General features: G+C 35.2%; 1 protein-coding gene across 4 annotated transcripts in view; it reads right to left on the bottom strand.

Annotated features, from left to right (window-relative positions):
- The window catches only part of CNTN5 (contactin 5), an 812,742-nt gene that overhangs the window by 206,061 nt on the left and 580,006 nt on the right, over positions 1–26,675 (bottom strand). For all 4 annotated transcript variants that reach the window (XM_058545360.1, XM_058545362.1, XM_058545361.1 and 1 more), the window contains one exon: positions 25,306–25,456. In XM_058545360.1, the coding sequence (XP_058401343.1) occupies positions 25,306–25,456 (151 nt within the window). The remainder of the gene's footprint in view (positions 1–25,305; positions 25,457–26,675) is intronic.

Below are 26,675 nucleotides of genomic sequence, written 5' to 3' on the forward strand. Positions count from 1 at the left end.
AATGTCTAAATTTAAGCAAATTGAGGTAAAGCAAATTTAGGTAAAGCAAATTACAGAGATTAACAACCCAGTAGCTGGACTTTTCCTCTTCTCATCTGCCAAGTCTTGTAATTGCCCGCCAAGTTCTGGGGAAGAAAAAGGCTGTTCTGAATATGCAGAAGTTATTATACAAGTAACACAAGCCAAGAGGAAGGGTGAAATATTATTTTTCTTTATACAATGTTTTCCTATATTACTGTATTTTTGGCTTGACTCATTAATATGATTAACTAATTCATGAAATAAACAAAGATTGGTTGGGTATCTACCAGGTACAGCAAAAGCGAATAGTCTACAGACGCTAGCCTCAAAGAGTCTCTAGAGTAGAGGAGGAAAAGATAAATAATTAAGCATTTGATGATAATATAAAAAGATAGGTGGTATGGTAGAAGTGTGTAGAGGACCTATCCACGTGGAAAGGAGGGGCTTGGTCAGGGAAAGCCTTCCAGAGGGATGAGGCCCAAGAAGAGTCCTATGTGCTCAGTATTTTTCTGGACACTGTGGGGACCTTAAGTCAGAATAGGCATTTCAAAGTGCAAACACAAAAACACAAGACCTCAAACAAAAGTGCTTCAGATCCCAATGCAGAATTCATATTGTATTGGGTTAGAAACAATATTATTGGAACTAGTTTCCTAGCTTTGGAACCCACAGCCAATTAAAAATCAGCTATGAGCTAAAAAAAAAAAAGATCAAAGGCTTTTCAGTGATGGAAAAGAAAATCCTCACATTGTAAGTCCCAGGAAAATAGTTTGTTCCTTCATTTATTCCACAAAAACAAAAACAAAAGAAATTACTGAGTGGCTACTAGATGTGGAAGATTATGTTAAATAAAGGGGATAAAAAATGGAAAATACAATTTAGTGAGATAATCAGATAACTTGGTAGACACAATGTGATAAGCGCTGTGAACAAATATGGGCCAAGTATCCTGGGAGCACAGAGGAGGTAGTGATTAATTCTTTAGATGGGAGAGACATCGCAGAGAAGGTAATTGGCAACTGTAAATTGAATGATTTTAGTAGAGAGAGAAGTGAAGGCCATTCTAGGCAGAGAGAGAGAGAGTAAGCACAAACTAGAAAGAATAAACATTCAGAAACATTAAAGTACATGTAATATTTGAAGAATGGCAATGTGATGTGCAGTGCTTTATAAGATGGCTTAAATCCTTTTGGAATAAAGCAGGATATAATCAACCAACTAATTAAATATAAGTAAGTATGCTAATAAAGGTCCCAAATAGTAGGGTAGGCTGATCTTATGCTAGTAGCTACTTAGTCACATAGATCAAGTGTCAAGGCCAATTTTAGGGTATGGAAAAGAATACCAGACTAGGAGTCAGAAATCCTAGTCCTTGTCTAGGGTGTCCAACCATCCCAGTTTGCTTGGGATGTGGGAGTTCAGTTCTATAATTGGCATGGTTTGGGACCAACTAAGATGGTTGGTCACTTTAACTTTGCCATCAGCTTGCCACAGTCGCTTGACCTCTCTAGGCTCCATTGGGTTTGTGTTTGTTTGTTTTAACTGTAATCAAAGTAAGTAAAATAAATTTTCTGTAGAAATTCTTCCAGGTCTGTAATAAATTATTTACAACACTGGCTGCAAACATTCTCCTCTCTATCTTCATTCTGTTCTACAATGTGACTTTGCAGTCCCTCCCCACTTACCTCTTCCCCACTCTGAATCCGGGCTGGTTCTATGACTTGCTTTGACCAACAGAATGCAGCAGAAGTGATGCTGAACCAGTTCTGAGGTTAGACTTTAAGAAACCTTGCAAGCTCTCCATTCATTCTCTTGGAACTCTGCGCACCACCAGGTGAGCAAACCTAGCTAGTCTGCTGGAAAATGACAGAATATGTGGACCAGAGTTAAGTCAGCCCAGCTGTGCTGGACAGATCAGACAGATGTGATGAGAGATGTGTAAGAAACCAACTAAGATCAGCAAAACTGACTCAACCTGCAGGTGAGTGCAGACAAATGAGGGAGCCCACCAGAAAAACCACACTGCTGACCCAAAAAACTGCTGAGCAATTAAACGGTTACCATTTGAAGCCACTGAGTTTAGGGATGGTTTGTTACACAGTAACAGATAGATCTAAAAGAGAATTTCTAAACTCAAAGTAAAGGAGGTGCCAAGGTACACTAATCTGATTGGAAATGGATGATATTCCAGCAAGGAGAACTGTAGGGACAAGGGTTGGGACTAATGTTTCTTACTTAGAGTAAATCTAACACACCAAGAAACAGACAAACACAACACAACACAAAAAGCTGTTGGGAATATAGGAATCCTAGTCAGAAGAGGGATCTCTTATCTGAAAACATCATATCCTTGGAATCCTAATATTATTCATATTTTGTAAGGATACTGCAAGTCAGGGATAATGATAGATATTCATACCTATATAATACAAGTAATCGCTACTCGATGTCATCTTTGAATAATATTGTACTCACTTTATAGTCTAATGACACATAACCTCTTTGCTTATAATAGCTATAATTCATGCTGAGATGTCTCTGGGTAATTGGACACAAGTTTTAAAACCGCAGTAGTCTCTTTATACTTAAATAAACATTAATGCTAACAGACCAGAAAGAGCATATGCAGCCCATTTATAGAAGATGACTTTTAGCTCATAGAGCTAATCTATCAGCTAACTCATCTTATTGAATGTGAGTAATTGTGACAATGGGACAAATGGAAGATTTTTTTAAAATGCTCTCCAATTAAATTTCTCTTAAAATGCCCTTCGATAGTCACAATTTCAATTGACCTGCTATTGAAGGAAAACACATGGGAATAACAGAGTGTAATTTTTTCTTCAATATGTAGAATGTACATTCTGTCTCATTACATGAAAAATGAATGGCTTTTTTTAATAACACCTTGTGACAATGCATGAATCTCTCAGTCCCTAAAAATTTCAGTAACACTACATTTATTATTTTTAGAGAACTTTTTATCTCAAGATTGCTAAATGATTTCCAAATGAATGTTAAATCTAGACATCATCTTTCATTCCCTCTACTGCACTCTTCCTTTTGATCTCAGTAGTATCAAAATTTGATTTATCTCATCACATTATTCATTTGCCTGTCATTCAAGCCTTTTATGATTTCTTCTCCTTTCAGTCAATTGCCAGGAATAACTTCTTTTATTCTGTGTGGGTTTTTTTTTCACTTTCACTAACATTCTTCCACATCGGCGTAATGACACTGCACTCAGAAAACCTCTTCTTTTTAACTCTAACCTCCTTTATTCTCATGGAAAATAAACCTCTTTCTCATTATATAGGGGCAGTGTGGCATTCTGGGAAAGACACTTGGCTGAAATTTAGGAGAGGCAGGTTCATGAATTTGGGCAAATCATTTTACCTGTCTGATCCTTGGTTTTATTTTCTGTAAAATGAGTAAGTTGGACCGAATGAACATATGCTTCCTTAATACTGTGGAAAGCTCTGAGGGGCCTTATGATATATTAGAATTATACAGGTATTTCCTGCCCCAGAGTGGCTTAAGGAAAAGTAAATTTCTATGCTATCTCAATGGTCAAGGGAAAATAATCTACCTTTTTTTTGAGCTAAAATTTGTTGACCTCCATATCCTTAAAGAATGCAGAGAGGTGTAGAAAGACAAAGGAGGGTAAGAGTAAATAAAGGCTTGGGGAAAGCTGAGTTTCTCTGCTCGGGAAACAGCATTGAGGACATTGTTCCTCCCTGGCCACTGTGTTTACTTTAGCAGCTTCAAGACGCTTTTTGCATCAATTCTGCAATTTTTATTTGCCTTCAAATACACATGGAACTAAATTTACTTTCTCCCTTCTCTCTCCATGTGGTTGGGAAAGAGTTACAGGGCAAGTGATGGGGAATTATTGCTCTGAGAGACTAGTAAAAGTTTTAGAGCAGACTAATATACTGATAGAAAATGACTTTCTAGGTAGATTAATTTTACATGGTAGGATGTGTGGCCTACATTTTAGTATAGGTGAACTTGGAAACCGGATTTAAGTCAATAGGCTGAGATAGTCCAAGAGTGATGTGGTAGTTAGATTTAAAGGTTTTGGTGACCAATAAGGGCTTGGAGAGCAATTGTTCAAAGACGACTATTATTTCAAGCCTGTGGACTATAGAAGAATGGTAGCAATAGCGACAGAGCTCCAGGTAGAAGGGAGATCAGGTTTCAAGGGGTGAGACTAGGGAGATGTCTACACATTAGGCAATGTCAAGAGCTCCAAGTGAAAGGACCACCCCAGAATAAAGGTGTACATCAGTCGATGTGTGAATAATGGGTGTTGAACATGAGCCATGTGCTGTGTTAAGCATGTTGAAAGCATCGTCTCTTTTAATTCTTGCAAAAACTATAAAATAGGTAAGATTATCCTCTCTTTCTTATAAACAAGGCTCACAAAGATTAAATAACTTGCTTGGGATCACACAGCAAGCCATCAGTCTAACAAGTGGACTGGCTACATAATTTGTGGGGTGCAGTACAAAATAAAAACATGAGACCCTCTGTCCAAAAAATTATTAAGAATTTCAATGTGGTGACGGAAAGACACTAAGCCAAGCATGGAACCCTTCTAATTATGGTGCTCTGTGCAAAATGCCTATGAAGGCAGCCCTGTCTACCAATAATTAATCCCAGGCCTATTGGGCTCATAGCTGGTACTCTTGACCTCTACCTTATATCTGGGTTCTTGTTGAATGGGGAGCAGAACCATTTTGATGGGAGTTTAAAACAGTTATTATGACTAGAGATAAAGATATTGACAACAGCTCTTTGCTAAAAAATAATTGAGACATATTATCTGATGAAAAGTTTAAATATATCACCAAGAGCACACATGCGGATAAAAACTAAAATATTTTTGTTTTCTCTCACAGGCTTGAGAAGCCATCAGAAATACTTCCCGGAAGTTAAAAACACAAAGGCTTACATGTTAACCTGGTCTGAGCTTAAATTTAAGACTAAATTATTGATTGTGGGGAATGTGTGCCGAAAAAGTAATATCACATTTGTCAAACTTCACTTCAAACATCATCTTGCCCTATAAGATTCAAATAGAGACACTTACTTAAGATCAGGTTTTTTTGTTTGTTTTTTTGTGAAGAAGACTAGCCCTGAGCTAACATCTGTTGTCAATCCTCCTCTTTTTTGCTGAGGAAGATTGGCCCTGGGCTAATATCTGTGCCCATCTTCCTCTACTTTATATGGGATGCTGCCACAGCATGGCTCGATGTGTGGTGCGTAGGTCCATGCCGGGGATCAAAACCTGCGAACCCTGGCGAACCTGCGAACTCTGCCAAAGCAGAGCACGCGAACTTAACACTATGCCACCGGGCCAGCTCCTTAAGATCAGTTTTTAAAAAAGAAAGACAAATTTGAAATTAACTATGCAGAATGAACCCATGCACATTACAGATGTATTTGCATGTGTAGCATGAATATCAACTGTGATGTGTATGATGTTGCCTTTAGTCCTGCACTTCTAGATGCCGGGAAACTAAATGTGGGAGTGCATTCCATGGTTCCAAACATATTATAAATTCTCAATGAAGAACAATTATAGTAAGATTTCTAGACTTTTCCAATCCCAAAACACATTCTAGGTTTTTGTTGGCAACTCAGTGTAAACGAAGACAATTTGTAATTTCAGAAAGAAACATTTGAGAGTATATATCCATTTTCTAATTTGGAATCTTGCTTTTTATTTCATATTCTCTTAGTTTATTAGTTCTTTGTGGAATATTGTCATCTAACAAGCAATGTGGAGAAATCATGCTACAATATGGATGCTTTGCTAAAATATTCAGATCTCCGAGTGAAAGTGTTTAAGATTTGCTTACTTTCACTAATTTTTAAGTATATTTGCCAAAAGGGATTTTAAAAAATAATGATTTCCAAATATAAGTCTTGACTTACACTAGTGTTTCTATTTATGCAAGGTGAGTAATAAATTTTCATAAAAAGTATGTCTTCAAACATGAAACCAAATAATAAAGAATTTTTTCTTCTTTTTTTCCTTTCTCCTTTCCTCCCTCCCTCTTCTCCCTCCTTCCTTCCTTCCTTCCTTCTTTCCTTCCCTCCTGTCTGTCTTTCTCACTGTGTGTCTTTCTCTCTCTCTGTCTCTTTGTCTATCTCTGTATCTCTTTGGTGTGGGTCATGGGGAAGCTGGAGGTGAGGGATACCACCTAAAAGAGAGGTGCATCAGGACCTGGATACTATATCACCTTCCCTCCTCCCAACACAGGTCTTTACTTTAGTGGTGAGGAGAATAACTTTATGATTTAAACATTTCATAAAACTAAACTTAAGAGTTAAAGTGTTTAAAAACAGATTGATTCTTTAAAAATCAAGCATAACGAGAAAACTAACATAGATTTGAAAAATGCCACTTTAAGTTAAATGATTATTTATGCAGCAGATGTGGGAGGGGCAGATGGATTGGATTAAAGTCATGTGCTCAATATGATTCAGAGTGGAGTATGAGTAGTGATCCAGTTGCAATCAGGAGGAGAAACAAGAAGACACACAATGTGATGCAGAGGTGGAGAAAGGAGAAAGGTTGCAGTCAAGGTAAAACCTGCATCTTTCAGAAGTGATCAACCAATACAAGCTATAGTCTAGAGAGCACCTGAGGAAAGACAGGGCTACCAGCAGCTAGGCCAGGTCTGTGAGGTCTGAACTAGGGGTAAGAAAGAGCCATTCCTGTTGTCCTATGAAACACCATGGGTTTTGGGTAAACCCTGCAGTACTGCAAAACGTGTGGCTGGTCAGGTACTCAGCTGAAAGATGGTCATTGGGGACGAAGGAGACAGATACTGTATATCACTGATGAAGAGGCTCAAATACACATGAAAGACCCATAAAATGAGGCAGGAAGATGGGACTTAGCCTTTTCCTTCAAACATGACTGTGTTCCCCGAGAACTGCATGATGGAAGAAACCAGAGTGAGTGGGAGTCCTGGGAAACCCAGAAATTATGTCATTTACAGCCTCTATGTTAAAGAGCACATCTTGTTTTAGTTTCATTTTAAGCTTTAGGGCCCCTAACCAACTTCAAGAGAAAGGAAGTTGGAAATCACTGCAGTAAAATCTGATGCACAGGTGCATGGATGTGTACTAGATCCCCTCCGTCCCCTCTTCCCAGCACACGCATATACACAAGGAGGACAATCACATAAAATTTTAAGCGTTGATCTCAGTATGGGGGAAGAACACAGTCCTACTCCACACACATGATTTATACAGATATAACAGCTCTAATGCGGTATGCCACCCTCTAAATTTTTAAAACAATTTTACAATAGTGTTTAAAACCAAATAGGGACAGTTTGGAGAGCAAAGCTACATCAAAAGGTTTAGTTAAAATGATTTACTTGTGGGTTTTAAACAGCATTAAGTGGTTTGTGAAAAGTGTTCTGATTTGTGCTTAATATGGATGGTGCTTAAAAGTCTGGGCAGCGGAAAGGTACACCCCTAGAGACACATTCACCAGGAAAATGCAGGCCTTAAATACAGCTGGGTGTTTGCTTCCAAGACTGCCTTTCTGCATATTAGCATTTAAACCACCCACAGAGGCCTTGCAGATGCTTCACTGGGTAAATGAGGTGGAGATGAGAAAGCTCACATCTCAAGGCTGCTGCTTTTAATTTAGTGATAGTCCTAAAAACTGGGTTGACCAGAGAATCTGATTTGTAACTAGCATGAAAAAAGCTATCTTGGAAATCCAACTCCATTTAGTTAATTTTCTTAAATTACATAAACAAAGGGAACTGACTCTACTTCTGCTTACAACTTTCTGATTCGATTCCATGCTATTTTAATTCAACCATATAAGAGAGAAGCCTCAGATCTTCATGTGAATAATACGAATAGTCATAATACTATCACTTCCTTTATTATAATATCTTTCTCCAAAGACGCTCAGAGTGGTAAATGATGCTGTCTCCTCTAATTCTCATAATATCCTTAATAATTTAGCTTGAACTATTACCATATTCACTCACATTTGGGAGGCTGAGTCACGGAGACATAAAAGGTGAGCGCTGCAAAGGATTTGGGCACATATGTTGTTCCAGCACATTCATTTAAAAGTATATATTAATTTCTATGATGTGCAGGTCACCATTCTAGACTCTGAGGTTACTGAATAAAAGACAACCAAGGCCCCTGCCTTATGGAGATTCTATTCTTGAGAGAGAGAAAGATAATGAATGAGTAAATAAAAAATAGAGAAACAAGAACATTTCAGAGTGTGATAAGTGATTTGAAGAGCGCAAGATGAGGTGATGTGAGAGGGATAATTGGGATGGATTCTACTACAGATAAAGGGTCAAGAATATCTCTGAAAAGGTAACATTCAATCTAAGATCTAGATATCGAGGAGACAATAGTGCTACACTCTTGGGCAGTAGTGTTTCAAGCTGAGGAAATAGAAGGTGCCTTGCCCTGAGGCAGGAATGAATCTAGTTTGTGCACAGAACAGGAAGAAGGATGGTGGGGTTGGACCTTTATAATTAAGAGGAAGGGGAGTAACAAGATGAGGAGAAAGAAGGCCACAGTCAGCTCATACAGAGTCTCACATCATGGCGTGAAGTTTTATTTTTATTCTAAATAGAGGAGGAAGCCATTGGAAAGTTTCAAAATGTAAACTGACACGATTCAAGATACATTTTAAATGAAAGCCCTGGTTGTTGGATAGAGAATGCCATATGGAGACAAGGGTTGATAAAGAGAGGCTAGTTCGGGGCCGGCCTGGTGACTTAATGGTTAAGTGCGCGTACTCCGCTACTGGCGGCCTGGGTTTGGATCCCGGGCACGCACCAATGCACCGCTTCTCCCACCATGCTGCGATGCACCGCTTCTCTGACCATGCTGAGGCCACGTCTCACATACAGCAACTAGAAGGATGTGCAACTATGACATACAACTATCTACTGGGGCTTTGGGGAAAAAAAAAAAAGGAGGAGGATTGGCAATAAACGTTAGGTCAGAGCTGGTCTTCCTCAGCAAAAAGAGGAGGATTAGCATGGATGTTAGCTCAGGGCTGATCTTCCTCACCAAAAAAAAAAAAAAAAAAAAAAGAGAGAGGCTAGTTCAGAGGCTATAAGAGAGGATAGGCTAGATAATACAATGTAGATTATGTGGGTAGCTGGGGAGATGAAACTACGTTGAGTAATTCAAAATATTTTATTTCTGTGGCATAAAATGATAATGAGTGGCTGTGTAAAAATGTGAATAAACAATAGATGATAAATTAAGGACAAAATAAATGAATCAGATTTCACCTCTTTTTAAAGATGGGATTCAAAGATGAAAAGTCAGGATCCACTCTTTTCCAGAAGTTGAGGATACTGCCTGGCCTACTTGAACATGACCACCACTGCTGTCTTCAATAATATCGATAGTAGGCGGATGGTTGCTGTGGACTGAGTGTCTCCCACGTGCTAGACACCGCTTAAGGCAAAAATCTTAGCATCTCACAAAAATACTCTTAGTTACCACTGGTCTCATCTTACAAATGAGAGAACTGAGGAGCAGAAAGGTAGTCAGGCAAGCTCAGTATATGAGAGATATTATTTGTTTGTCAAGTGTTTATGAGCATAAGCTGAGGCTAGATTTCCTAGATGTGAAGCCTGCCACTCCCTTTACTAACTGAGTGACTGTGATCAAAATGGGAATGATTCGAAAACCAACCTTGCGGAGTGAACGAGCTTATATGTGTGATGCTTTCAGACATTCCTGGCCTGCTGTAAACCCATAATAAATGTTATTGATTATTGTTATTATTGCTTAAATCATGCATCTAATAAATGATGATGTTCACTTCTATTTAGTTTTTTATTTTCAATAATGATTATACCAACAAATAATGAATACAATGAAAAAATTGGGGTCAGACCAAACATCTTACAAATAAACAAGTAATTTTTTCAGGTTTCTTTGCTTACCAATAACTATCATAAAATGGGAGGCCAAAGATTTCCTAAATAGTATTTCAATTTTCTTTTTTTTTAGTGAATTTTAAAGTGTATATGTCAACTAGTATCTTATAGTAGATGTTAATAGAAATGCTTCAAAATATGCATATATAAACGATTCATTTCAACAGAGGAACCAGTAGTACAGAAAACAAAAGTATAGATAGACCAAAAATATTCCACATATTTTTCTACAAAAGCACAAACAATACCATAATCAGGTCTATACTCAGACATTCTCACACTGTCTGCCTTTATTCCATTTTTACTCACTTGTACACACACACACCCCACAAAATATCGAAACACCTTTAAAAGAAATAACATCTACAAATCACTAAGTAATACAGTTTGGCATACAATGAGAGTTTAGTAAGTGGTACCCATCAGTGTTGTTAGTTATCTCAGTCCAATGACACTGCTTGTGTGCAGGGATGAAGTGTGCAAAAAGTCTCTGAATTGCTGTGGGAAAATCCCAAACGCAAGCCAGTTGTTGTCTCTATAATTGCTTTGCATGGATTCTAAAGAAGAATGCTCCTCTGGCATCAGAAAAGAGAGAATAAGCAAATAGCTTATAGAATACAGGGCCTTGGGTGTAATATAGTTTGGGAAAAGTTATCATTTATGGGTAAATTCAAGTCTATGTTTTAACTAAATGTAGATTTTAAAATTAGGACATTACTAATCCCAGAAACATGCTATTTGTCCCTCCCTGAACAATTCCAAGGCCTCCCTCCCCTTTGATACTGTTGTAAAGTTCTCACTCTTTGTTTTGGTGTACAGAAATGCATATTTATTTTTGTTTTATTTTGTGTTTAGAAATCTACTTAAGTCTCTAAACAATTCAAATATTTTATATAGATTATTTTGGACTTTCTATGCATACTATTAAATATTTTGCCAATAATTAAACTTGTTTTCACTTCCCAATTCTCATACGTTGTCTTGTCTTCCTGTGCTGGCTAGGACTTGTATTGAAATGCTGAATTGAAATGGCTATAGCAGGAACTCTTGTCTAGTTCCCAGTCTCAAAGGAACTACTTCTAAGATTTGCCACTCGAAATTTGTTTATTTAATTTATTTATTTATACCTTTAGAGGTTTAGGAAGTTCCTTTTCTCCCCTCTAGGTGTTAAAAGATTTTTTTTTAAATTAAAAATGTGTTCTATCTTATCGAAAGCTTTTTCTGTCCTGTTGAGATGATCTCATCATTTTTCCTGCTTAATTTTAAGTGGTAAATTATATTAATTGATTTTCTTTCTTTCTTTTTTTTCTGCTGAGGAAGATTGGCCCTGGGCTAACATCCATGCCCATCTTCCTTTACTTTATATGTGGGACCCCTGCCACAGCATGGCTTGATTTCCCATGATAAACCAACTTGGTTTCCTGTGTGCAACCCAACTTGGTTATGTAGTATCTTTTTTAGATTCTGTTGTTTTCTATTTGCAAATGTTTTATTTAGAATTTTTACGTCCATGCTCATGAGAGTGATTGGTTTGTATTTTTACTTCTCATGCTCTTCTTGTCAGACTTAGTTACTAAGGTTATTTTCCTTCTTTTCTATACTATGACATAGCTGTGTAAGATTGGAATAATTTGTTCTTATTTTGTTTGGTAAAACTTTCCAGTAAAAGCATCTAGGCCTGGAGGTTTTTTTTGTGTATGTGTGTGAATGTTTTTAACTATTAATGTAATAGTTAGTGGACTATTTAGACTTTCCAGTTCTTCTTGAGTCAGTTTAGGAAATTATGTCTTATTTATCCATTTTATATAAGTATTCAACTTTGTTGACATTCAATGAGTCTTCAAATTTTTTTATTATCTTTTCAATTTGTCTGCAGAATCTATGCTTATGTTTCCATTTTTCTCTTAATGTTGGTTTTTTAATGTCTTCTCTCATTTTTTTGGATCACTAGAGATGTGCCACTTTTCTTAGTCTTTTGAAGGGACCAATATTTGGCTTTATCAATCTTTCAATTGTGTTTGATATTTGTTTGTAATTTAATTAATTTTTGCTTTTATTATTTTCTTGTTTACTCTCTGTAAGTTTAGTTTCATGTTCTTTTCCTAACTTCTTAAGATAGATGCATAGCTTTTTCATTTTCGGCTTTCTTCTTTTCTGATATAAGCATTTAAAGCCACAAATTTTCCTTTGTTCTGAAATACAAGAGAGATGTGTTAAATTCTCCTACTATAAAAGTGGGTTCACCTATTTTTTCTTAAAGAACTTTTAATTTTTATTTCACATATTTTGAGGCAATGTTATGAGATATGTACAGATTTAAAATTATGTGTGCTTGATCAGTTTAAGCTTTTATTATATAGTGACTATATGCTTCTTTTATAGTCTATTTTTCTGATATTGATATAGTTAAATAAGTTTTTTGGGGAGTTAGTATTTAACTGATATATCTTTTCCCACTCTTTAACTTCCAATCTTCCTATTTCCTTATACTTTAAGCATAATTCTTGTAAACAGTTGATTACTAGATTTTTATTTCAGTTCAGTATTTATTAATATCTTAATGTTTGAGTTTATGTTTACTAAGTTATTTCATGCTTTCTATTTGTCCCTCATTTGCAATACGTGTGTGTATTTTTTCTTCTCTGTTTTTTGATTAGTTAATTGTTTTCATTACATTTATTTCCTCATCTTGTTTGGAAACAGCCCACTATTTCAGTCCTTTTATTCATTGTACTAGAAATTTAAACAGGCTTAAATTTAGGAAATTTTAAAATTAATTAATGTAGTCACTCATTTCCAAATAACTTAAGCATCTTGGGACACTTTAACTCCAAATACCCTCTCATGTTATTGTTTTCAAGTTTTTGATTTTTTTTTTCTAGTCTGGTGAGATTAAAAAATATTACTGTTTTATATGACAATTTTTATTTTTCTTTACTACATATGGATACTTTCATTCTTTGCTGTACCTCAAGTGCCTTGGTTTACTTCCTGTTGGGGGCTATCTTAAAATTAAATTCTCACATTGAACTTTTCAGGCCACCTGGTTGATATAAATTAGGGTTGCTGGTCCTTAGTTACCAAACCTAAGTGGAGTATTTCCCCTCTTCCTTCAGAACTTGTGTCCATAAACACTCAAGACTGATAATTTTCCTTATGGTTTTCTGAGTTTGTTGATTTATATCAAGTTCACCTTTGATGTTGGAGAGGTAGCCATTTGTGGGCCTGCTCTTACAGGATGCATGCTCTAGCCTTTGTCTTCTTCCTCCTCTGCCCAGCAACATGTAAAAACCAATTCTCAATGTCAGTAAATGCCCTTGAAGTGAAAACCAGTTTCTGCGCATGGTTTTACTGCCAGAGTAAACAAAGCTCAGGTCTTGGCTTTAGCATTTCCTGATGACTTTCTTGCCAGCTCATTGATAAAATCAAGAAATTTAGATAATATATATGTATCTATTTTGTTTTTAAGTGATCATTTAAATTTTTTCTTTTGCGAAGATTGGTGCAATATTTAGGGTGTATTTTTCTGTTACATAAAACTTAAATATTGTTTTTAAAATTACATAATAAAAGTAGATGCCCCAAAATAGATGTGAACTAAGTCTTTCAAAGACTACCCTTTCGCTTTAAATTAAATGTAAACTCAATCTGTCTTTCCAAGTTCTCAATTTGTCCTCAGCTATCCAATCTTTTCAGCTTATCTCCATTTCTACACATAATATAAACTCTGGCCAAATAATAGTATTTACTTTTCACAAAAGTGTCCCGGATTCATGACTATGCTTCTGCAAATTCTGCTCTCTTTTTAAAATATACTCTACCTCTACGTGTCAAAAGCTATTCAAGGACGATTTCAAATGGCAGTTCATCCAAGAAGTTTCCCCTCATCTTCCATCCAGATTTTGTTTTCTCCTTTTCTTAACTCTCCAAGTTTGTTGTGGAGAATAGAATAGATGTGGAATAGATCAAGAATTGGTTTTTGGATTCAAAGAGAATTGGACTCTCTTTCTTACTCTGTAGTCAGATGTGTGTGTGATCTTAGGCAATCTCTCTGTAACTCAATTACTTTACTTAAAACAGGAATGATTATATCTTTCTTACAATATTATCTTAATTTAAGGATTGAAATAAAGTAATGCATATGTAAAATAGCCAGTGCTCAGTAAAGGGTAGTTAGTTTTATTGTTATCTTAATTCTTCTGTTAAAAATACCTAAATAATATCTATTAAGTATCCTATGTTAATAATCCTATATTATTATTACCTTAAATATCCTGTGTTATAGATTAGTTTTATTGCCCATTAGACAGGTGCCTCTTTAGGGGGTGAGATTCTTTTTTACTTGCCTTGGTATGAACTAGCATAGTGTCTTACATTCAGTAATGTTGAATACAGTTTTGTTTTCACTGAAATAAATGGAATAGAACAGTGTGTAGACGATATGGCATTAGAGAAAGGAGATATGGAGCTACAATTTACAATTGGAAAGAGAGAAACAAAAATAAATTGGTACTCTGAAACCTCAAGATACAACTAAGAACATAGTAGTCATCTTATATTTTTATATCTATCATCTATCTATCTATCTATCTATCTATCTATCTATCTATCTATCTTCATAAATAACTCTGTTACTTGAGCAAAGAGAAATAAGCATGCTAATGATAAAATTGGTTTAGGTTATCTTTTATGGAAATGATCTGCAAGTTGTTTTTCATTGTTGTCAAGGTTACTAGGGCTATGTTCTAATTTGTAACCAGCCCTCTAATACCCGTGATGAATAAACCATAGTTAAATTAGATCGTGATTTATGCAAAAACTGAAAAGAAGTGACTGTGAAATTCTCACAGGAAGCTAAAAATCTCTGTCATAAAATACTTTTTTCTAAACATCCTCAGAATCCTCTCTCTTCACTATTTTATAGTCACTGAAGAGTCGCTTGGGGAGGTAGTAGGATCAGTCAGTACCATGTACTTAGATGCTTGAATTCCAAAGTATTTTAGATGTGGTTTGTAATAAGGAAAAATTAAGCTGAAAGCTGTAGTCTAGGGGGCTTTTGGAAAAGAAAAGCCTTTAAGCAATTAATGGCTTGTTCAAGTTGTGTCTATGTGGAGAGCATAACCAGGCAACTTGTGGAGCAATTTATAGTAACTGGGGTAAATGAACCATATTTAGAAGTAGAATTTATGAACTATTTGCTAAACTGGTAATTAGCTAGAGATGTAATGCCACAAACTGAAGGTGTTCATAGTAGAACAGAGCCAGACTTATTTTGTTGTCATTTACAGCTTAAATTAATTGACTTCCTCAGTGTCATCTCCTTTGGGAGTTGAGACCTGTCTTGTTATATTTAACAATTAAAAAAAAAGTAGAAACAAGACAAACTGGTGGTGAGATCAGGAAACAAAGTTTGAAGACCTTTGAAGAGAAGCTTTTAGATTTTCCAAAACCTTAAATTTGGTAAATATTAGGAACAAATAATTTGAGGCTTTCTAACATGCATGTTTTCTGTGTTTAAACGGATGTCAGTTTGAAGATTTGTTGATCATTGTTATATCATTTAAACATACTGCTGAAAATGGAATCACTTGAAAATGTGAGAATTCTTTTGGTTTTCCATTCCCATTCAACTATTTGGCATGGTGCAAGCACATTGTTACTCAATAAATTTGAATTATTTTGAGTTATTCATTGTCTAAGAGGCACCAAATTTATAAACATCAAATACTCCTGAAAACAGTGTAGATCTACAATGGAAAAAAATATTAAAGTACAGCTCGGAAGCATCATGATAATGTCATCTTTAGAATACTTTGTCTATAACATTTGATCAATTGATCAATGTGTCACTGAAAAGAAAGAAAAATAAATATTTTTTGTAATTGGATTGTCAATCAATACCGATGTGATCTAGTTTACCATAAAGTAAGATGGAGAAAGAGAAAAATAAAGGCAAGATGAAATTTTGCCACTGTGTCTCTTAGTTTTCAGTTTGGCCCATGACTTCTATTGAAAGGAAAATTAGATTCAAATGAAGTTCTTTATTTGGAGGATTTTCTGAACATGTATGAGGAGTGTGTGTGTGTGTGTGTATGTATGTGTGTGTGCATGAAAACTGCCTGTGAAGTTGATTATGCACCTTTTGAGTATAGACCGGGAAGCAGAATCCTTATCAGAAACATCACAGATACTAAGAAGGAATTCCATCACAATTCTCCATGTAGATTGAAATGCAACATCACTGCTAAACAACTTTATTGTTAAGATTATCATAGAATCATTGACTAGGACCAGACTTGGTTTTAAAGGTCAGCTTTGCAGATGACCTTGAACAAGTAACTTAATCTCTTAGGTTTAAATTTCAAAATTTGTATATCAGAGACGACAATATCTAAATACAATCATAAAAAAAAAGAGATGACAATATCTAAATTAGAGGGTTGTCAATTGGCACATATTGAGAACTAAATTAAAAGTTAGAAGTTGACAAATTATTTATCTAATTTCCCACTAACTACAGCTCCTTGATAACTGTATCTGCTGGAGCCTTTCCAAAGGTGAGAAAGCATAAAAAGAGAGTCCTTTCCTTTGAGTCAGAATTTCAAATGTTTTTGAGGTTGACCAGCATGCTACAAGGAAGGGGAGGAGAGAGAATGGGAAAGTTTGAGTAAAGCTTACAAGGTGAGAAAATGAAGAACCTGTTTTGGGGAATTGTGAGTGTCCCGTATGGCTTGAAGTTAGAATGCTTTGTATAGTTTTCTGGGGCAGAGGGCAGAAATGTGTAGAGACACATGGAGAGAGAAAGATAGTTGAACAGGTAATGAGGCAGGTATAGACTCTGAACTCCATGTTGGTAGGTACCCTGTATGTTATTCATAGCTCCATTCCTGGCACCAAGCATTATAGCATATAGGCACTTACAAATATTAGGTAGAACTGTATGAAATTCTTTCTATTCACTCATTTTTAACAAAAATGGTAGTTTCACATGTTCAACTTAATATTTGTTAGATGGATTGATGAATAAATGCATAAAAATTATGGAGATCCTCATGTATACTCACGAATTATGGTTGTATTCAATAGAAGATTCAGATCAGTAGTTTCAGCAGGGGAATCACATAGTCAAAGTTGTGCTTTGGAAAGATTCCTCTATTTATAGGGGGAAGCATGGTTTATATGGGGAGGGAGAATGGAGGGAAATGAGAAGCACAATTTAGGGTGTTTCTTACCCGAGAGATTTTAAGTGCCTAATCTTAGGCATTGGCAAAAGAAAAAAGAAAAGAAAAGAAAGGAAAAGAAAAGAAAAGAAAAGAAAAGAAAAGAAAAGAAAAGAAAAAAGAAAACCCAGGGAAGAATGGTTATCCTAACACTTAAATTAGTTTGAAAATCTAATTTTCTGCTGAATGAAGGTTTGTTCAATTGGCTTGTTGATTGAAAGGATGGGTACAATAAGAGAGGGATGTATTCACACAGAATTAAAACTGAATTTCTAGGGCAAATCACATCATTTTTTCTGTTATACATCTCTTAAAAACTAGGGCAAGCAATTTGAATTATTTTCAAAACCAAGCAGTTGGGGGCCGGCTCCTTGGCTTAGCGGTTGAGTGTGTGCGCTCCGCTACTGGTGGCCCGGGTTTGGATCCCGGGTGCGCACCGACACACCGCTTCTCTGGCCATGCTGAGGCCGCGTCCCACATACAGCAACTAGAAGGATGTGCAACTATGACATACAACTATCTACTGGGGCTTTGGGGGTAAAAAAAAAAGGAGGAGGATCGGCAATAGATGTTAACTCAGAGCCAGTCTTCCTCAGCAAAAAAAAAAACAGGATTAGCATGGATGTTAGCTCAGGGCTGATCTTCCTCACAAAAAAAACAAGCAGTTGGTCTCTTTGAAGATGTAAAAAATAAAGCATTATGGATGAGAGTGTCCTAACCCCACAGTATATTTTATTTATTTATATACATACATATGCATATGTATGTATTATATGTATGTATATATAATTATTATTATACTTCTGTTGTAGTTACTCTTGGCACCTATCCTTTTTACATTTCCTTGACATCTTGTTACCAAATTTATGACTATTATTTAGCTTTTATGCACAATAGGTCTCTGTGTTTTACACTGTTTTGTGCTCCCATGTTCACAGGCCTGGTTTTATCTATTGTTAATGTTTTTAGTGTCCCTTGTCTCCCCCTGCTATTTCTGTCAGTGCCCCAGAGTTACTTCCTCAAACATTAATCTTGACACCAGTCAGGTGCACAAACCTATGTCGAACGTCCAGAGTCTACTAGGGCTCTAATGCAACTCAACTAGACTGAAGCAAGATGTTTGTTGATTCCCATCCTGTCATCTTTATGAGTATATAGAGGTAAATTGACTCCTGGAAAGTTTGAAACAGTATGTATTCCTTCCTTTGCTGGAAGAAATACACAGAATTATATAATTTCCAGAATCCATGGATTTCAATATTCTTCCTTTATATCACTATTTATTGACATTTTTTATTTATGAATCACTTCAAATCTTGGGAGTTATATCTTCTCTTGTCCTATTACTGGATTCATAATCTCCAAACTTATTTTGGATTAGTGTTGATGAGGTCAAGTAGGGATAGTAACATCTTGTCACTTTAAAGAATGGCTTCTATGTAGTAAAGGTTTTCAAGTCAACCTCTGTAGTGAGGCTCAGTTGCTGAATTTAGTAGTTATAGGTATAAAGATAGAGGTTAGTGGAAGATTCCTCCTATTGGCTTCTTATATTGACTTTTTTGAGTTTCAGAGGCCTAGGCTTGAATAAGCCATTGATCATTTCTTAATTGAGCTCATTTTTACTTGAAGGGGTGATTCTTCCTAGAGACCAAGAATTTGTTCATCTATATTTATAATTACAATGTTCATCATACATTGCTGCTATGACTGCATTTGGTTTTTCTCCCCTTTTGTTTTTTCACTAGTATTTATTGAAAGTGGTGAAGGTTAACCAACAGAGTCTTGTGCAGTTAGTTTTCAATGAAACCAGGAAGTCAGCATCCTAACCTCACCATAGTAAATGTAAGGCCATTTCCTCCTCATCCCCTTAAGCTCAGTGGACCTGTGGAACAGCAAGTCACCACTCCTGAGTGATAAAACATTGTATACTGTAAGCAGTTCATAGGCATTAAATCTTATGAAATCAGCTATCAACCTTCTCTTTCCTTAGATAAATAATGTCATTTTGATTATTGCCTTTGAAAGCACAGATTTTAATTTACAAACAAAGTTAACTGGTATATTCTTGATATATGAATGCTCATTTTCTGTCATTATACAATTTCTTAGACACTGAAAAAACCCAAGATACCTAGGGTCTGTGTTGTTTTATGTTCTTAATATGTAAAAGACATTGTCAAAGAGGAAACAACAAAACAGCTTGTTCATTAGCAAACACAGCATGTAGGTGGAAACAAAGGGACAGAAACTAGACCCTAATTATACCCATGAATTCTTCTTCTTCCTTAGAAAAAGTAAGAAGACCCCATTTTCCCCTCAGTAACAGTGTCCTTTAGGGCTTGCACTAAGAATATATTTTTCCATATGTCTGTAACTCAGTATGTGAGCCTGATCTTGTTGCCTAATAAACACAACATGAATTCCCACTAGAAGTCAACTAATGGGTACTTCAAATGCAATTTTCTGTGTGTGTTAAATGAGTAAGTTGAAAATTTTGCTGCTCTGAAGCTCCTTTGGTGAGCAGGGTTGTATTACAAGGGGTTTTGGACAAGTTTTTGCTTAGATTACAGTCTCATAAAAGAAAAATTATACTATAATACTGCCCCTCCATAGGATAGTTTTTATTTTTTGGATGCAGAATTTCTTTAGCACCTATTTGAATTATAGTCCGTTATCTCTGTAACTGGTACCCCCACTGTCTGCCTAAAAATGAAAACTGGCACTTAAAGTAGTTTGAAATTTCAATAATTGTGAATAATTTAAAAACATAAATGGCATATTCTATGGGTTTCAATAACAGTTTATATATGTGCAGATGGAAAGGAAACAAAATAAACTGTACCTTTACTAAGAACTATGTATTCTTCATTTTAGCCAAGATTGTCTTTGTCTGCAAAAAGTACAGGAAATTGAAGATGTAATAATGAAGGCTTAATATTTGTGCACTGCTGGAGTGCTTCTGGGTGATTATATTTTAACAAAAGTTAATGGCCAACTAATGGAAATAATGAGCTGAAGTGAAAATCCAGTATGGGTTTGATGAGCAGAACATTCTGAATGAAAGTATAGTGGAGGAGAAAATCCCTATGGAACATTTTATGTCTTAGTACTCCTGGAACTTATAAGTTTTAGTATGAAAATGGACATGACTGATAAAGGAACCTAAATGCATATGTGCTAGTGATCTTTAAAAGCCATGGGGCGAAACCTAGAGATTCCTTTAAAAAAACAGTACATGCACCCCTGTGTTCATTGCAGCGTTATTCACAATAGCCAAGACTTGGAAGCAACCTAAGTGCCCATCAAGGGACAAATGGATAAAGAAACTGTGGTATAGATACACAATGGAATACTACTCAGCCATAAGAAATGATGAAATCCAGCCATTTGTGACAACATGGATGGACATTGAGGGTATAATGCAAAGTGAAATAAGTCAGAGGGAGAAGGTCAAATACCGTATGATTTCCTTCATTAAATAGTAGATAATAACAACAATAAACAAACACATAGGGACAGAGATTGGATTGGTGGTTTCCAGGGGGGAGTGGGGGAGGGAGGGGGGTGAAGGGGATGGTTTGGTACATGTGTGTGGTGATGGGTTGTAGTTGGTGTTTTGGTGGTGAACATGATGTAATCTGTGCAGAAGTGGAGGTGTAGTGATGTACACCTGAAATTTTTACAATGTTGTAAACCAATGTTACTGCAATAAACAAAAAATTAAAAAAAAAAAAACAGTAAAAAAATCTTTGAAAGCCTTCTTCTCTATTTCCATCAACTCTCCATATGTACTGACCTATTTGCACATGGCCTATAATGCTGAGCAAGTAAATATTTAGCCTACCAGTACAAAAACTATCCTAAAGATACTGAACGAGGAGTAAGTAAGGTTGGTGAGAATGGCCGTGCCAGGAATAGATGATGAGAAATGGGGGTTTGGGGCTCAGGTGGGCAAAGAATGTCAATTTAGGGACATACATTAATGAATAACAAATTTATCACACAGAGGACCTAGAAGACTCCTTTAATCCCAGATAATAAGTTAACTCTTAAGTACTCTTTCCCTTAATTACTAGAGAAAGAAAAAGAGAGTGGTAAAAGTTTCCAGAATTAATAATAAAATAAATTGATGCCAGTAATCAAAGATTCAAAGGTGCAAAGGATAGCATCATTGTCACCACCACCTCCACCACCAGCAGCAGCAGCATCATTATCATCACAAGTAATAGTCACTGAGCACTTATTAAATGCCGTACATCGGCCCGTGTAGTTTACATACAAAATGTCATTCAGTTCTCACAACCCAATGAGATTACACTTTTGGATTCCAATTTTATAAGAAAGGATATAAATTAAGTAACTTTTTCAAACCTTATAGTCTGCAGGATAAGCAGAGCAACTAAGTCCTCTTTTGTACACTGGGTTATACTGTTACCCACAGTGTTAAAGTGCTTTGTAAATTATAAGTGCTATAGACTTACAAGCAGTCATCATTGTTATTAGCAATAATATGATTTCCTGTGTGAGTAGCAGCTCATATCGAACATTCTGTGATATAAACAACAAACTACTATAAACAACTCACAAGCTCTAATACAATCCATTTTCTTCTGTACTTTATGTGTATAATTTAGGACCAAATAAATGAAATACTTTGTAATATATAAGCAGGCAGCTTATTTATTAATCAAATTTCTTCTAAAAGTCATATTATGTTCTAGTTATTACGTATCGAACTTTAAACTTCAGGATAATGATTTATGTATTTGTTTAGTGAAACAGATAATTACAAAAAAAGGCTGTGTTTTGAAGACCCCCCTCCCAAAGCAAACAAACAAAAAAATCAAACCTAGAAGATTCAATCAAAATTTTGCACAAAAAGATAAGCCAATGAGTTATTTGGCCCTCTGCTGATAAAACGAATGATCGACTACTAACCTTCAGTTATTATAACATTGCGTTTACAGTTTAGAGTTAAATTACAGTTAACTCTAGGTTCAACTTCAATTTTTTGAGTGTCTGACATGTTTCCAGATGATTAGATAACTTTTCTGCAACTAAAATTTTTCATTACACTTTTATGTCATTGCTCTGGACATAATTTTATGCTTTGAAAGTGTTATATTTCTCACATTTAAATGTTTCTCTTATAAGACACTATTACTTTAACTCCTTTTCCCCAATATAATAAATACTAGTTTTTATTTGCCCATATACGAAACTGCCATTTGCTGTTTCAATCTTCAATTTGGAATGAACCCAAAGTAACTGGGAAAATTATGAATGAAAGCCAAGGTTAATTAATTTAACTTTTTTTTTTCAGTTGTTGTAGGTTGGATGAATGGGTAACATATTTGATGTAGATCACATGAATGATGACTATATTTATATCCCAATAAAATGAACCATGATTTGAATGTGTAGCCCCAATGTGAAATATATAACACAAACATTTCAAAGCTTTAACAGTTTTCTTTCACCTCCCTTTCAACTTAAATTTATATTTACAACTCCTATCAAATAGTTAGTGTGCTTTATAAAGAGAGAGAAGTAATGTAAAATATCTGTTAGAAAATAAGTTGTCATATATTACTAAATACTATTTTAAAGAATGTATAATATATACATTTGAGAATCTAAATTTCAAGTTTGTATTCATATTTTTATTTTTTTACTTTATTTCTTTTTGTGAGGAAGATCAGCCCTGTGCTAACATCTGCCAATCCTCCTTTTTTTTTTTTTTTTTTGCTGAGGAAGACTGGCCCTGGGCTAACATCCATGCCCACCTTCCTCCACTTTATATGGGACGCCGCCACAGCATGGCTTGCCAAGTGGTGCGTCGGTGTGCGCCCGGGATCCGAACCGGTGAACTCCGGGCCGCAGCAGTGGAGTGCGCGCACTTAACCGCTTGTGCCACCGGGCCGGCCCCCATTCATATTTTTAGAATGTAGTTTTCCAAATATCTGTGTGTGTCTTCTTACACTGCTTTGCGGAATTATTTCTATCGTTATTTAAAATCCTAGCTTCTTATTTTAGTATTTCAATGGTTGTGTTTTTTATATCCAGCTATATTATATTCTTCATGAAACCTGGGACTGGCCAATAGGGTAACAGGCTGTACATCAGTAACAACGGTATTTTGCAAGCGTGCCTATTGATTTTAAGAGTAAAAGTGCACTATATCTTTCAGCTTTGTTATTTTATTAAACCAATTTACAAATCTAAACATGTAGATTAGCGTAGGCAAAATGCTAAGTAAATGTGCTCAAGTCTTGCTTTTACTTGAATAAATAAAAACACATTTCAGCCTCTTTCTTAAATAGCACTTTGACCAGAGATATTGACGTCTGGAAAAACATCTGAGTTTGAGGTCAGTGTACTGTCTCACTAACCTGAGGGGATAGCAGTGAAGAGAAAGGGGGGCAAGAAAACTGGAAAATTCACAAACTGTATTTTTCAATTTCTGGAAAATAAAAAAGTTTATTATGTTTGTATTTGTTGAATAGAAAACTCATAACCTGTTCCTCTCCCAATACTTTTGCTTTGACAAAAGAGATGTCACCTAATTTTTTAAAACTCAATGTGATGTCTATGAACAGTTGATGAGGAACATTCTATGTGAACTGAAATGAATAGGACAAGGTTCATGCGCCATCCACAAACATAAAACAAAGTAATGCTATTTCCATTTGAAATGGCTTGCACTGATATGGCATACATATTTTGATGATATTATAAAAATTTTTAATGTATTGAGAAAAGGTGATAACAAAGCAATGTAAATTATTTGTTCTTACTATACAAAAAAATAATTTTCTTCTGCTTTAATAAGGTTTGTGTCTGGTGGTTTTTTTTTTCCCCCTATTTCTATGAACAACAATCTGAAAAAATTCAATTCAACCATATTCAACACTTATCTTGCAGTTTATGGTTTGCCCTGCCCCCCACCGTACACTCACTAAGAAAAAGAAATTCTCTTTCAAAACAAGATGTCCAACGTGACCCATGTCAATTCCAGGTGATCACCTTTTCCAGGCAGCATAGATCCTTGGCTCTAAACTGAACCCAATCATTCCACAAATTATTTCATCTAAGATAGACAATTTAAATCAGCATTTCTCAGACTTGAACGGGAAACAAAAATATTCTAAAGAAGTTTTTCAAATATTTCAAAATTACTTAAAGAAATAGTCAAATAGACCCCTAATGCTGACTTAAATTATTTTAACTATATGGTTACTTAGATCTTGACAAACATAAAACAAAGCATAAACTCCTTATCCCTTTTGATCAAATGAAAAACAAAACTCTAAAACAACATCTGCAACATTATTTTAACATAACCGAGGATAATATTTTGTCGAAGCTGAATCACCAATTGCAACACCAAAATAGTCATGATTGATAGAGCACGGAACTTTCAAGCTTGGCATACAGACTGTCATGTGATGATTTAATTCACAGACTGTCATGTGATGATTTAATTCTCTCTGTTTTTCCCAATTTGCACTCCTGTGATGTCCTTTGGCTTTACTTACCAAAGACAAATCTTTACACATTAAATATTCCTCTGCACATTTCTCATTTGCCTGTGGTAATCAAAGTAATCTTACATTATTTTGCATCAACATGATTGCAAACAAAAAGGCAAACACAGGCACAAATTTCACTTGGAAGTATTCCATCATAAAGTGATTATCCAGAAGATCCAGAATATGTTTATATTATCTTTAATATTAACATTGAAATGAGAACACAACTACTAAAAATTATCATACATAACTTGTGGATCCCCAAATCTGCAGACCCGAAATGAAAACCAAAAATAACTAGCTTAATGAAAGTGTTTGCTTTCTTCATAACCTGGTGAAATTCCCAACTGGTGTTCAAACACCACGGAGGCAAAGAAGTCTGACCATAGTGAAATAGAACTTTGAGTTCTTTTTTAATCACATAGACAAAACCATATTTCAATCAGTTCATGAGATGTGTCTCACAATTATTGCAAAACTCTTTCTTGTATACTTTGTGTGTATCATCTACAACTTCAAAAAAGTCTGACATTAAGAGTTTGAATTATGAAATAGACTTCTAACCTTTTGTTCTCTCTAACCGCTTTGTCTCCCTTCTTCCAAGAGATGGTAGGTTTTGGAGAGCCTTGGGGTTTGCACTCCATGACGACTTCTCGGCCTTTGGTAACAATTATTGTTTTCTTTAGATGATTCAGTGCAAAAGTGGGAGCTGAAGCTATGAAAAAGAAAATATTAGTTCTACCAGAGCAATGACAATCACCCCTAATGGGTGATTCATCAAGATTTTGCAACTTTTTCTTCTGGGATACATTTCTAATAAAATCACAGAATATCTACATAGAATATAAAAGAACATAGAATGTAAAAGGCACTGACTTGAAATTTAATTTATTATTAATTAATTAATTATTATTAATTTATAATTAATTATTATTATTAATTTATTATTAATTAATAAATATATTATTGGTTATTCCTTCCATTAGCAGGTGATAGTTTCATACAATGTGGGGCCCACCGACAAAGGCTGTTTCAAAAAAATCACATGCTTTAATTATGATTATCAACTTTAATCATGAAATACTAATGAGCACCTTGGGCAAACAGTAAAGGGGCTGGCCAAGGAATTCTATTTTGGGCTTCCTTTGGAAAAATGGAGATTACCCATGGAGATGGCAATCCTGCATCATCCATTTCCTGTCTATGAGTTTTAACTTAATGTATATTTTAGTTCAATATTATATAAAATTGAATATATTTTTTAAAGAAATACATTTTTAAGAAATTGAATTATTTAAATCTCAATTAAAATTTTTATTTAATTGGTTGTAATTATTCACCTAGTATGATTATTCAATAATATTAATATTGTGTTTACTAGATTTTTACGAAGATACTTTTGATTACAGCTCCCCAAGTAATTCCAGTGGTCAGCTGTGGCTGAGAACACTGAACAGAGAATACATGACACAGAGACTAATACAAATTAAAATCATAAAAAGACTTTTTAATCTAAAAGAGAATTTGAAAGATATGTCTACAAGTCTACTATAACTGAGACATTTATTTATACCAATGTGACCATTTCATGGATATTTTATAAATATTTTATGTCTATTATATAGCAGTATAATGCTTGGCACAACAACATTAAAAGATATGTATGCAACATAAAACAGATATGTATGCAACTGAAATGGGTTAAGAAATTGAAAGAAAAGTGAAGAAACTTTTGTGGCGATTACAGGCAACATTTTTGGTTGCCTACTGAGAATGGAAGTTACAAGATGTAATTTTGAACATATGTGTAGTGAATGAGAAAAGGACACCTTTGATAGTGTTTCTGGGTAAACTATTAACTAGGTGAAGGTTGAATCAGCTTTTTAACTCAGAATTATTGGCATGTGAGCTGACAAGAAAGTACATTAATATTT

This window comes from Diceros bicornis, chromosome 7, assembly GCF_020826845.1.
Source record: "Diceros bicornis minor isolate mBicDic1 chromosome 7, mDicBic1.mat.cur, whole genome shotgun sequence".
Lineage (NCBI taxonomy): Eukaryota > Metazoa > Chordata > Mammalia > Perissodactyla > Rhinocerotidae > Diceros > Diceros bicornis.